The 14,843-nt window shown below is 40.4% G+C and overlaps 1 protein-coding gene across 2 annotated transcripts in view; it reads right to left on the bottom strand.

Moving 5' to 3' along the window:
- Positions 1-14,843, bottom strand: part of runx2a (RUNX family transcription factor 2a) — a 70,590-nt gene that overhangs the window by 16,575 nt on the left and 39,172 nt on the right. Inside the window, exons 4-5 of one of the 2 annotated variants that reach the window (XM_078399477.1) lie at positions 13,867-14,043; positions 3,835-3,999 (exon numbers count right to left, since the gene is read on the bottom strand). In XM_078399477.1, coding sequence (XP_078255603.1) covers positions 3,835-3,999; positions 13,867-14,043 — 342 coding nt within the window. The remainder of the gene's footprint in view (positions 1-3,834; positions 4,000-13,866; positions 14,044-14,843) is intronic. The other variant, XM_078399476.1, reaches the window with a different exon arrangement.

Here is a 14,843-nt window from a genome sequence, read left to right as displayed (position 1 = left end):
TACCTACGGTATATATATATTCCAATATTTCAACTCTTTTTAAAAATTGAATATTATTTATTTGTTGCCATATAAACCTCATTAAATTTATAAAACTGACATTTCTTTATTTTTTCCTACGGCCTGCAAAAATGTGCCAAATATATAATGTGGCCCTCATGTTGAAAAGTTTGGAAGCCCCTGTACTAGAGGGCAGAGTTTCATGGAAACTGGTGCTTTTTGTACCACTGGCTTTTCTTATATTTGCACAGAAAAAAATGTCATACATTTTCTTTAGTCATTTAACATTGAGCAAATAACTTTGTAATTTTTAGTAGTGTCCTGCAATAGAAATCATGTAGGTCTCATCATCTTAGAAACGTTGTAACTGTACCAGTTCCTTCAAGGAATTCTGCAAAACAGATATTTTTCTAAAAAGACCAGACTGAACTAGTCCCAAAAGATAGGAAAGACTAAATGAGTTAGTGCCTGAAAATGGGTGCAAGGATCATTTTGTCTTATTGTCTTATTAACCTTCTGAGACAGTGAAGGCAACATATGTGTTGCCGGTACATTTGTGTAGCTGAAACAAAGGAGGACAAAAATGGTTACCAAGATGTTACTGTATGAGTTCCTCCAAGGCTATTTTCAACCACTTCATCAATGACCTTCCCTCCATCATAAAATTAGAAATGGAATGAGTCCATTGTATAAGTCTATTATAATCAATTGTATTCATTACTCTCCCCAAACAATGAAGGAATATGTGCCTGCACGCAGCAAAACCTAACACATTTAGGCATGTATTATTTACACAAGTAGCAAACAATGCACAGCATTAACAGAAGTCCATCTTACCACCTTCCTCCAGCAGTCAATGGCCTTATCATTACTGAATACAAATCACACTACTGTTGACTGAACCAGCCTCATAAATAATAGGTGGGTTTAAGAGCAATATTGAGAGTGCATTATATCCTGACTCTCCAAAACCTTTCTATAAATGTTTCTTCCTATAGATTGTAGTGAATCTCTGGAATTCTCTATCCCAGAGATTCATGGAAGCTAGATCATTAGAGGTATTTACAATGGAGATAGACACATTTTTGGAAGATTGGGATAAAAGAGGACAATAGGGAGCTGGCATAGAGAAGGCTAATGCATGGCGGGCAGGTTTGAGGAGGCAAACGTCCAACTCATTCCTATTTTCACGTGTCCCCCAATTGAATGGGCATAAGAGAATGATGGAATACTGTCCTCTTGTCCAAATTAATGCAGTCTCTACAACATTCAAGGTCATCTAAGATAAAACAGCTCACTTCACTGCCAAGCACATCCTCCACAGAATGTCTTGGCTACAGTGCGTACATACCACCTGTCATCTACAAAAATATACTGCGGCAGCTCATCAAAACTTCTTAAAATCCCTCCAAATTTGCATTCTCTCTTCTTAGAGAAATAGCTTCTTAAATGCTCCTATCACATCTGCTTCCATCACCATCCTAGCATCGCATTCCAGGTACCCACCGCTGTCTGTGTTTAAAATACACATGTCCCGCACACTTCCTTTAAACTTTGTTCCTCTCACCTTAAAGCTGTGTCCTCTAGTCTTTTACATTTCAATCTTGAGAAAAAAAGTTTTGACTGTCTACCCTATCTATACCTTTCATAATTTCAAATAATTCTATCAGGTCTCCCCTCAACCTCTGATGTTCCAGAGAAAACAATCCAAGATTGTCCAACATCACCATTATAACCAATATTCTTTCATCCATGCGGAATATACATAAACTTAGAATTTTCAGATGGTTAAAGGGCTGTAGAATATTTTATTTATAAGACCATAGAATGTTTTCAGAAATGAAAGGAGATAATTTTGAAAACTGAAACTGAATCTCCCGGTTGCTAAATACTTTAATTCTCCTTCCCATTCCCACACTGACTTTTCTGTCCGAGGCCTCCTCCATATGCAAATTGGGGGAACAACATCTCATATTTCGCTTGGGCAGCTGACAACCAGGGGTATGAAGATTAATTTCTCTAACTTCAACCCCTGTATTCCCTCTCTTTCCATCCCTCTCCCATCCAAGTTACACCAGCTTTCCGTTCTCACCTAGCAAACAGCTAATGATGGCCTGTTTCCTTTATCATTATTACTTTTCTGCATATTTCATTCATTTGTTCTATAGCTCTCTTCGTCATTATTTATGTCTCTCGTTTCCTATCCCGTGACTTTCAGTCCGAAGAAGGGTCTCGACCTGAATCGTCGCCCTTTCCTTCTCTCCAGAGACGTTGCCTGTCCCGTTGAATTACTCCAGCATTTTGTGTCTATCTTTGGTTTAAACCAGCATCTGTAGTTCCTTCCTACACAGAATACTCAATGATGGTTATGCAAGATTTTGTTTAGGTAAGGATATGGTGAATGCAGTTTTGCATTAGCTCATTCTTATGGAGGTCAGAAGATGGAAGAGCAGCCAGGAAATCATTGGAACAATTGAGTGGAGAAAAAAGTGCACAGATCAACAGAATATAAAACACAGCAACAACAATGGTTTTATCGTGCAACTTGAAAGGTACGATTCAACAGAATATGAACGCTTCATCAATGGTTTGCACATAATCAGCTCCATTTGATACGTGTTGGCACTGGCTGTGCTTGGGTACTCCAGAAATTGTCCTAGGTGTAATTTATCTCTTTATGCTAAGGTTTCCATGTCTTCAACACAGACACTCCCCGACTTATTTGAGGTTTGCGTCCTGCAAACCATTGCGTAAGTCAGATGTTACCTAAGTTGGAAATGGAAGTGCACATGTAAATTTATTATTCAACGTGGTGACCAGGGGAAGCTCTGTATCGGAGACCACATGGGAGCATCCATGAGAACAGCTGAGTGGCTTGCGGAAATGGCCGCATGCAACGGCAGAAACGCACTGCTACCAAGACTACTGAAACACAACTCAGAAACAATGCAGTAGGCTTAATGAATTGCTTACGTAGGAGCAAATTTACACAAGTCACCTATTACGTAAGTCAGGAAGTGCCAGTATATTATACTGGAGCAGTGCAATATATTATACTGGTGCACGTCATCCCCAGATTCACAAGATAGCTTTGTGGAAAATATCTTCTTATGTTATCAATTAATCCTCTCAAGTTTCAAATAGTTTGGAAGTAGATGCAGTGGAAAATAACTGGAACTCAATAGAACTTTCTATTGCTTTTCTCAGAATAAAATTAGATATAATTCGAAGGAACTTCTAGGTTCCAAAAATCTCTCGTTCAATCTTAGATGCTGTCTGTGTGAAGTGTGCTTGTCCACCTTGTGACTGCATGGGTTTCTCCAGGTGCTCTGGTTTCCTACCACAACTTAAAACTTTGCAGGATGGTTGTTTAATTGGCTTCCAGTGTGGTGTAGGTATCCATGATCCATGGAAAATTAAGGGAATGTGGGAAGAACAAAATGACATTAATGTGTGATGGCTAGCATGGACTCAGGAGGCCAAATGTCCTGCTTCTGTGCTGTATGATTTCATGATTTTAGAACTGTTTCAAAAATTATGTTGCTATTCAACAACTATAATCATCCAGATAAGTGGTACCAAAACTGTGGTATAAAAAATAATGCACAAGATGCAGGAGCAAACACAGTAAGAAGGGAATATAGAAACAAGTTATGTTACATAAGTTATCAAATACAATTTCAAACAAAAGTAACAATGCTTTCTTACTGCATAAATGCCAGCAATCACATCAAAGATCTTAATTCTCATTGACTCTTATCCTCTCCCTCTCCCTCTCCCACCTCCTTCAAAAGTTAAAATATATAGGAGGTTTACTCCTGAGATTGTGTCTACCTGAAAGTCGTCTTGGCACATCAGGAGTGATTGCAGGAAGCCCTGTGGCACGGGCAGAGGAGAGAGGAGTTGTGGAATGAATGGAAGGTGAAGTTATTTGACTCAGATAAGGTGGATAGGACTGATCATATGACCACGGTGGTGACGACTGGGCCTGCCTGGGGTCTGCAAAAAGAGTAATCAGTCAGTCATAAAGTTATACAGACAGACACAGGTCCTTCAGCCCAACTTGCCCATGCTGACTAAGATGCCCCATCGAAACTGGACCGACTTGCCTGTGATTGGCCCATTCCCTGTATGCCTTTCCTATCCATATATCTGTCCAATCATTGTTTTTCTCTCCTATTAACGTCAAAGTAAAGCCGTTCAACCACATTCAAATCAGTCAAACATCACTTCCCATCCTTACAAAATAGAACATCAGTATAAAAAGAATGCAAAGCAAGACATAAACAATAACCTTTATCTCTTACTCTCAAAATGCCATAGCTCTAGCGTTCTTCTTTTGAAGATACTCTTATTATTTATGTGTTAACTAAAATGTATTTTCCTGCATATATTCTGCAATAACTGAATTTTTATTAGTATGCTTGTTTTCAACCTCAGGCTACAATTGTCAGACACTCTCATTATAAGCTTAAGTTATAATAAGAACATGCACCCTTGGGTAACAAAATACCCAAAAGGAGAATTATCTACCATAATTTGACATGTAGTTCCTAGATTCTACAAAGCAAAAACAAACATCCTTAGCTTTATCTTTAAAGTTCAAATTGAAATAATTAATTTGATCTTTGTTTAATGAAGAAATAAGTGAATAAGCAAATCGAGAAGTTTTGTCACAGTTCATAACTTTCAGAAAAACAAGTTCAAGGAAGTCAAGGAGTCAAATCTTTGATGTCAGTGGCTGAATCCTCATATTGTAATATACCATAGATTCTCCTTTAATTAATTGCTATAAAAGAATGACAAAGTAGTGACAAAGGCCGTTCAAAGATGAAACAGATAGGAACTCAATGTATCAAAGAGGACCCAAAATATGATAGTAATAACCTTTGAATATTTGGGTCAGATAACAATGTGTATTATTGACTGTATAATGATATCCTCAGCAGTAACCAGTATCAAGTCATCCAGTCACCAAATAAATCATATACATTTCAATTAAACATTATATCCCCATCAGCTGATATTATTTTTTACACCCTGTATTTAATATCAATGGAATAAAGAATAATAATTTCCATTGCAAGAAATTAAAGGTTAATTTTCAGAATGGGGCTGTAACACAGGAAAAAAAGTGGAGCCTTGTAAAAATACTTCTCAGTTTTGTTTATTGGTTATGAAAATACTGGAGAAAGACTTGGAAAAAGAGGCACTCTAGCAGGGTTGGGTGGTTTCAAGTGGGAGGTCTTGTGCTGAAACTTTCAGGAAAACATTCAGCTATAACTGGCAACACTAAGGAAACAAACTAAAATGTGATAATTCTGTATTGGACAGAATGCATTGCCAATTTATTTCTCTTTGTCTTGTATTTTAATGGCTACTAGACCAAGTGGACCCGTTGGACCCAAGTGGACCAAGTGGACCTCTCCTGCATTGGTGCAGCACCCTCTCCTCTCCCATTCCTCCCTCCCCTCCCCCCTCCCTTCTCCTCCCTCCCTCCCCCCCTCCCTCCCTCCCTCCCTCCCCCCCTCCCTCCCTCCCTCCCTCCCTCCCTCCCTCCCTCCCTCCCTCCCTCCCTCCCTCCCTCCCTCCCTCCCTCCCTCCCTCCCTCCCTCCCTCCCTCCCTCCCTCCCTCCCCCTTCCCCTTCCCCATCCACCTCCCCCCGCCCCTCCCTCCCTCCCTAGGAGATAGATTTAAACTTTAAAATGTGAATAACTTTAACAATATAACACCAATTTCAATGAAATTTCTTCCATTAGCACCAAAGGGACAACGGTGAGTAAGGTGGGCCTAAAATTGTCGCGCTACCGTGTACCGTTTTGGCTGTAGTTCAGGAACAAACAAACAAACAAACGAGAGTTTTAGTATATAGAATAATAGGCAGATTTAAAGTTACACAATGTGTGGTCCCAACCTCCAATTACCACAAGCCAATTTATTTGCAAAAACCTTTCCTTGCTCAATTAGTACCTTATACAATCTAAACATTTAAAAAGAGAGCTACTGAAAAGTCGGCAGTGATCCAAAGAATATCAAAGACAGCTGACTGTGGCCATGTTTTCCAATGTATACTTTGGTTAGAGCATCTTTGTAAATAAACTTTTTGGCTACAAAAGCAGCTCTGAATAGAATGCTCCTGGAATTCAACTATTCATTAGAGAGCCAGATCCATTGTCGGAGTGAGGCCACACACAAACTGGGAGAACATCACCTCTTACAGTATTTCATTTGGGCAGTTTACAACCCAACAATATGAACACTGAATTATCCAATTTCAAGCAATAATCCCCCCTCCCCATCCACCCTTTCTCTCTCATGCCCCCCTCACCCTCACCCCAGTGTAATCCCATCATCTCCCACCCCACCCCCATCACCCTTTTCCTTTCCCCTCCTTCGTACATTCATCTCCCATTCCCAAGTTCCCCATTTTCATGTTCCTGCCCTCTTTCCTCTTCTCCCCACCCCTTTCCACCCACATCCCTCCCTCTGACTTTACATTTTATGTCTCCTCTGCTCTCCTTATCTGCCATCCTCTTGTTTTCTTTTCACCTTTAATCTTTGTCACTGCCCTATATCTCCTCATCACTCGTCAGACTCGCCAGCTCCAATGAGTCTGAGGAAGGGTCCCAACCTGAAACAGTGTCTGCACATTCCTCTACAGATGCAGCCTGACCCACAAAGTTTACGCATTCCAGCACTTTGTGTTTTGTTCAAGATTGCAGCATCTGCAGTCTCTTATGTCTCTTTTCAATAGAAGGCATGGCTTGTTGGGATACTATAACATTTTACTGTTAAGAAATAACACTTTAGATGTTAATGCCACCACATTCAGCAGTCTGATATCACTGGTAGGTAGAAGTGTTTCACTCATTGTTTCATTTAAAGGTAAGCTGTGCAGAGAAAGTGGATTCAAAAGTTTCCCTCAAACAAAGGAGTGAAAATATTAACATAGAACACAGAAAATAGGTGCAGGAGGAAGCCATTTGGCCCTTCAAGCCAGCACCGCCATTCATTGTGATCATGGCTGATCATCTACAATCAGCAACCTGTGCCCAACTTCTCCCCATCGCCCTTGATTCCACTAGCCCCTAGAGCTCTATCTAACTCTATTTAAAATTCATCCAGTGAATTGGCCTCCACTGCTTTCTGTGGCAGAGAATTCCACAAATTCACAACTCTCTGGGTGAAAAAGTTTCTTCTCACCTCAGTTTTCAACGACCTCCCCTTTATTCTTAGACTGTGGCCCCTGGTTCTGGACTCCCCCAACATTGGGAACATTTTTCCTGCACCTTGCTTGTCCAGTCCTTTTATAATTTTATACATCTCTATAAGATCCCCTCTCATCCTTCTAAACTCCAGTAAATACAAGCCCAGTCTTTCCAATCTTTCCTCATATACAATACAATACAATACAATATATCTTTATTGTCATTGTACCCAGGGGTACAACGAGATTGGGAATGCGCCTCCCATACGATGCACTAATTTAGGTAATTTAGACAGCAGCAACCCAACGAAACGAACAGTTGTAACAGTTTTGGACAGGGTAAAGTGCAAGTTGATCTATGCGTTGTGGCCATCCGGCTCAGCAGGACCGGTTCATAGCAGCTATGGCCCTGGGGATGAAGCTGTTCCTGAGTCTGGAGGTGCGGGCATAGAAGGCCTTGTATCGTCTATGACAGTCCCTCCATCCCAGGGATTAACCTTGTGAACCTACGCTGCACTGCCTCAATAGCAAAGACGTCTTTCCTCAAATTAGGAGACCAAAAGTGCGTACAATACTCCAGATGTGGTCTCACCAGGGCCCCTTTCAACTGCAGAAGGACCTCCTTGCTCCTGTACTCAAATCCTCTGGTTATGAAGGCCAACATGCCATTAGGTTTCTTCACTGCACGCTTACTTTCAGTGACTGGTGTTCAAGGACACCAAGGTCTCGTTGCACTTCCCCTTTACCTAATCTGACACCACTGAGATAATAATCTGCCTCCTTGTTTTTGCTGCCAAAGTGGATAACCTCACATTTATCAACATTAGATTGCATCTGCCAAGCATCTGCCCACTCACTCAACCTGTCCAAGTCACCCTGCAACCTCCTAACATCCTCTTCGCAGTTCACACTGCCACCCAGCTTTGTGTTATCTGCAAACTTGCTAGTGTTACTTCTAATTCCATCATCCAAATCATTAATATATATTGTAAATAGTTGCAGCCCCAGCACCGAGCCTTGTAGCACTCCACTCGTCACTGCCTGCCATTCTGAAAAGGACCCGTTTATACCTACTCTTTGCTTCCTGACTGCCAGCCAATTCTCTATCCATGTCAGTACCCTACTCCCAATTACATGTGCTCTAATTTTGCTCACCAACCTCCCATGTGGGACCTTATCAAAGGTTTTCTGAAAGTCTAGATACACTACATCCACTGGCTCTCCTTCATCCATTTTACTTGTCATATCCTATTAAAACAAATTATTGCACCTTTGTTATTCTCTGAACCCTAGGGCAGATCTTCATCTGCCGTTACATGACAAGAATTTCATCGTTCAGTTTCAGTACATATGACAATGAAATACTATTGACCATTAACTCCACCTGGTGTGGGAGGTAAAATGGGAGGAAAACTGTTTTGCTGGCTGTTTGCCATCTGATGTAAGTGATGGTGGGTGTACACTGGAATGGAATGCAGATACTGAAAAGCATCAAGCAACACATTTTCCAGAACAAAATTTAATTTGGGGAAAAAGCAACGTATGAGAAAGGAAAGAAGCAAAGGACTTGTAAACTTTAAATGGGTATTTTGGCTGGCACTATCAATTCAAGGGTGAATCAAATACACTGAATAATAGAAATGGAAAATGCTGGAAAAAACCCAGCAGGTCAGGCTGATGAATCTCTGGAATTCTCCACCTTGGAGGATTTTGGGACCGGATTATTGCGGGTATTTAAAGATAAATTGGTTGAATGTTTGAAAGATCAAGGAATTAAGAGTTACAGGGAACTGACACAGAAGACGAGATGGACAAGGGCAGATTAGGGATAGTCAGTATGGTTTTGTAACGTGGGAGGTCGTGTCTCATGAATCTGATTGACTTTTTTGAAAATGTGACCAAAAAGGTTGATGTGGGCAGAGCTTTTGTATATATAGATTTCAGCAAGGCATTTAACAAGGTTCTGCATGGTAGGCTGCTCTGGGAGGTTAGAATGCATATGGTCCAAAGAGAGATAGCTGAATGGATAGAAATTTGACATTATGGAAGGAAGCAGAGGGTGATTGTCAAAGGTTGTTTGTCTGCTGGAGGCCTGTGACGAGTGGTGTACCTCAGGGTTTGGTGCTGGGCCCATTGCAGTTTGTCTTCTATATCAATGATTTGGAAGAGCAAGTACAAGGCATGCTTAGCAAGTTTGCAGATGACACTAAAGTGGGTGGTATTGTCAATAGTGATAATGGTTGTCAAAAGCTACAGCAGGATCTTGATCGGATGGGCAAGTGGGTTGAGTAGTGGTTAATGGAATTTAATACAGAGAAATATTAGACGTATTTTAGGAAGTCTAACAAGGGCAAGACCTACACAGGGGAATGTTGTAGAGCAGAAGGATCTAGGAGTGCAAGTACATAGTTCCTTAGAAGTCGTGTCACAGGTAGTAGGGTGGTGTAAAAAAACGAGATTCGTAAAGTAAAACACTTTGTAGTTATAGCAGAGACGGAGACACATGAGAGCAGATTGAAAAATCGAAGGCACCGAAAGCTGTGGGAGCACACGCGCGTGCGTTCATGCATGCACAACTAATCCGGCCCGCATGAAGTTGCATTTTGCCCGTCACCTAAAATGAGTTTGATACCCCTGGTTTAGAGGGATATGAGCCAAGTTCTGGCAGGTGGGACTAGTGTAGATGGGGCATCTTGGATGGCATGGGCAAGTTGGGGCAAAGGGCCTGTTTCCATGCTGTATGAATGTGATTATGAGTGTGTGTAGGATATTGTTAATATGCGGGAATCGCTGGTCAGTGTGGACTCAGTGGGCCGAAGGGCCTGTTTCTGTGCTGTATCTCTAAACTAAAGTAGATAAATAAACAATGCCAAAACCAACTCTTAACTGCTTGCACTTAATCCATATCCCTTCATTCCCTGCATATCCATGTGCCTATCCAATAGTTTTTAAATGCCACTATCATGTCTGCCTCCACCACTACCCTCCACAGTGCGTTACTGGCATTTACCACCCTTACCGTGTAAAAGTAAAATCAGACCCGCACTTGATCATGTTGGATGCTGAGTAGGTTTATGGGGCCAGGTAACTATTCCTGACTGTATTTTGTTTGGTTATTGTAGTCACCTGTGAAAGCCTTTTTAATATTTTGGGATAATTACCTTTCATCATCGCAAGGAAGAGTCTGAAATCCAAGATATTTTTAAATTGTAGAGAAGGGAGAGCGACAAGGAGAGCAGAAGAAATGCCTGTGTATGGGTGGAAACCAAGAGACGGCTACACAGTGGTGGCAGTGCTAACTGGAACAGGGTGTTGAAGGCTTTTTAAATATAGCTTATCTGTTTGGAGCAAATTTAAACAAAAGATAAATTAGGACTTAGAAGAGAAAAAAAGTGCTGGATCTGTGTAGTACAATACACCATAGAAATTGAAAATAGTGTGAAAAAGAAAGATCAGGTGAGACAGCATCTGTGAAGAAAGCAAGCCTGAATGAATATTGCAGGTTAATTTAGAACTGACCAATTCTGAATGCCTGGTTGTCCGAAATTGTTGAATTCAGTGTTGTATTGCAAGTTAAAATGCTTGGTTTAGTTTAGTTTATTATTGTCACGTATACCAACGTACAGTGAAAATAGGTGAAATGCTGTTCTCTGAGTTTACATTGGGCATCATTGGAACCCTGTAAGGATCAAAGGCTAAAGGTGAGTGAGGGGGATGGAGAATTAAAATGCAGGCAACTGGAACTTAAAGGGTAAATGCTATCTGAATATACTTGGCAGGTTGGAAATTTTAGCCCTTTTTTCTGAGTTGTTTTCATTCTAGTCTAGTAGCCATGCTGTGCTATATGAGACCGTGCAGCCATTATTCTTTTCACCTTTTGAAGTTGGCAGTCCAGTGGTGCACCGTAACAATGACCTTTGTTTATTAGTCAATGTTAGGCTCGAGCCTTGGAGAAGGCAAAAGCCCAGCATTAGAATTGTGTTGTTGGAAGGACAATTAGATTATTTTGCCCAGTATCTCAAAAAGTAGGTAACGTAATTTAAAAACAAAGTATTTTGGCATTGTTTGTTCTCCTGCAGCAAAATAACAAGCAGAGTTCTATTGAGTAACATGTGGGTGTGAGACAATTCAGTCCAAACAAGCAGGATCTTTATAATTACTACGCACACTATATGATAGGTAAATGAATGAGTTATCATAGCAGTTGAAGGGAGTTGGCAGGATAGTGCCCAGCCCGAGCATATAAAACACAATCTGCATCAATGCATACAACTCACTTACTTCTTGCACCCGCTAAAGACACAGACATAAATCTCTGGGCACTATGGTTCATTGCAAAATTAACTAACGTAGGCGGTGAGTTACTTTGGATACCTTAAACTGTGGACCACCCCCCTCCCAACTTTTCTCCCACCTGTTTCTCTCTGCCCAGCACAACCCTTCCCCTCATCTGATTCCACCTGTCTTCTACCAGTCTCTGTCTCATCCCTCCTTCTCACTTCTATGTACTGGCTACTTTCCCTCTGCATTCTCAGTCCTGAGGCAGGGTCTTGTCCTGAAACATCGACCATCTTTTTGCTTCCATAGATGTTGATTGGGCTAATGAGTTTTTCCAGCAGTTTTTCTGCTTCATATTCCAGCATCTGCAGTCCCTTGTGTCTCTGTCTCATATGATGTAGGCTTTTCTGACATGGCAGGTTCTATTTCCCGCCCTGCTGATTCCTGAACAGAATGGAATGCAAGGCCATTTCTTGGAGTTAAGGGTCAACCTCAATGTTTTGGCCAAATGGAAATTTCATTCTCCAAAGGACGTCGGTGGTTTTCGGGTCACGTTGACTGACATTATTATTTTATTGCAGATTTACTTAATTATATCCATTTAAGTTCATGACCTGCTGTGTAGGATTCAGATTAATAGTTTCTACTTCTGGATACTCATCTGATATCTTAACCACTATGCTGCCACACTTGACTGTTGATGAGGGCATTCATGCACTTGAATCTAACATCTGTTTGATATATGCAGAATGGCAGAACATGACGTCAATCAATGAGTAGCACCAATTTAACATTTTAGAGCCTCTACTCTAGTTAGGGTCCTTTCTTAACCATGCTCAGTCGGTAAGAGGAAAGGACATCACATCAGTGCTATTTTAAAGTGATTATTAACTACTTGCAGGCTAGTTCCTGTTTGTTTGCTGCTGAGTATTGCCATTTTACCACCATTTTTAAAGCTTTCTGTAGTTATATAGGAGGAATAAAGTCTGTTGGGAGTGGTGTAGCATGTGTCGAAGAATTGGCTTATATATTGTACAGGAAATGTGAAAAAAAACATGATATTATTTGGAGGTAGAAATCAAGAAGAAACCTTAAATATTCCATTTAAATCCTAAGATTGCTATCTTCTTTCTGATGATAATTATTATCTAATCGTAAATACAAATATGTTCTCAGTAATGCTCCACTGTACTGTGGAAAAGAGTTTCTGATGTGAATGTTTTACCAATTGTGCAATTTGGCATAAACCCTTCGTTTTGAATTAAATTGTGAAGTTGTGTGATAAAGGAAACAAATTGCAATTTACATCTTGGCACATCAGATCCTAACAGATCTCAGACAGACTAGTTAGTGCAATTGGAGTCTCTGTATTTTGCAAGAAAGAAATGGCTACCAGCCCTGACTTAATTATCAATTATCTCAATAACCAGTGACACGTACTGAGCTTAATATCATTGTATTTATATCCACCTCCGAAATAGAAGTGGAATGCTGCCATGCATCACAAGTTGCCTGTAAAGGAATTCATCCAGATAAAATCTATCATTTGGGTTTGTGGCGTGTGTGATGTCTTTTCCCTTGTATGTTCTCATCCTCGTGCAGCACCTCCTACAATGCGGCATTCTCTCAGTTCTGCCATGGCCTGTTTTTTTGTGCTAAGTCTCTGGCTTGAGCCTTGATCTCACTATCTTATGACTCAGGCACTGGAATGCTATTGACTGAGCTCTGACTGACATGTATGCACCACATGCAAAGTATGCTGCAAGACAGGGCATGCCATGCCAGACTTGTAATGAGGAGGCAATTTATATTTTGAATACAAACCTTATGGTAACACTCCTTGCATGTGTTTGGTCAAGAACATCAAGGGCAGGTTGGTCATTGAATCGTTTGGTGAGTAGTGGAAGCTAAGGCCATCACTAATGAGGGGGTGAATGGGAATGATCACAATCAAACATTTATCTGAAAAGTGGCCCAGGTCTTTTAAACTAACACAAAGTAGGTCTCGCCTTCCAGTTAAAGATTTTGTGAATCTCTACACAGCACAATTTTGGACACGTCACGTGTGAACACATAACATGGGTAGTCCATAACAAAATTAAAATGTCTTCTCAATACCCTGTACCCCAAGTGTATTTAATGATCAGGATTTTGATAAAATTCTGTGGCACAACACACAAAGACATTACACTCTATGATAGGATTTCCAATCTAATGCTTGATATATGATCGAATATTTTTTCACAAAATATTAAATACACAAAAAAATGTATTTTCTTGAGCACTGGCCATGGATAGCTAATGGATTAGTGTACATATGGTTGTGAGAAGTTATATAGATAGTGTTTTTGTCATGATCATGCAAGAAGCATCCACATACCTGCAATGTGAGATGCAGTCTGAGGGCTGAAAGGACCTAGTGTAGGATTAAGAGAAGGTCGTGGACTTTGTGTTGAAGCACCCACTCTCACTGCAGTTTGACGAAGGCGTTCCAATTCACTCAAACGTTCTGAGAATAATCCAACTTTGGGCTGGTCTTCAGGTTTCTGTCTATGTCCTGTCAGAATAGAAGTAAATGACAGTTTATTCGTTTCCAATTATGCAATAAAATTAAAATGTACATTCTTTTCTGTTGGAAGTATTCATCTTGAGTCACAAAAGGGGTGTTCTCATCACATTCATGAGGCTGTCTAGTGAAAGTAATTTATGACAATGGAGAATCATCACAATATTTTTGTTGGTTTTCAACAAGGTGCAAAACTAACATTCTTAATTGGCTGTTTATTAATAGAAACCATTCAACTCATTAAAAAAGGGTAGTTCCAATAATATAAAGTACATCCCCCATATGCTTTGTAGAAATATTTTCAGATAAGCATGGATACTTTAGTCAACTATCAAAATATTGGGGGGAGTGGGGAGATCAAAGTTATGTTGAAGCTTGAGTTTTAAGGAGGGCTCCAAGGGAGGAGTGGGAGCTGGACTATTTGCAATAGAAGTTTCAGAGAAGAGAACATACACTGTTGAAGACACAGAGGAACACAAAAAAATAAGAGCAGGTTTGCAACTAAACCCCCCCAGCCTGGCCTGCCATTCCTTATGTTCTAGGCAGGTCTGTCCTGTTTTCAATTCCTCTTTTGTACCAGTTCCACATGCCTCTCAATTCCCAAATAAAGGGGTAAAGGGTGACAGTAACAGGAGATGATGACTGAGACCAGCTATGTAATAAAGTGGAAGATGAATGTAACAAGTTCTAAGCAGCCTATTAATAAGTTGAGTGATTCCCAAGTAATGGGATAAGTAATGTTTCACTAACTTTTGATTGTGTCTAAATTATCAACCAAATACATAAAGAAA

Source organism: Rhinoraja longicauda, chromosome 5, assembly GCF_053455715.1.
Source record: "Rhinoraja longicauda isolate Sanriku21f chromosome 5, sRhiLon1.1, whole genome shotgun sequence".
Taxonomy (NCBI): Eukaryota; Metazoa; Chordata; class Chondrichthyes; order Rajiformes; family Arhynchobatidae; genus Rhinoraja; species Rhinoraja longicauda.
The sequence above is the reverse complement of the archived record's forward strand: the minus strand, read 5'-3'. Positions and strand labels throughout refer to the sequence as shown.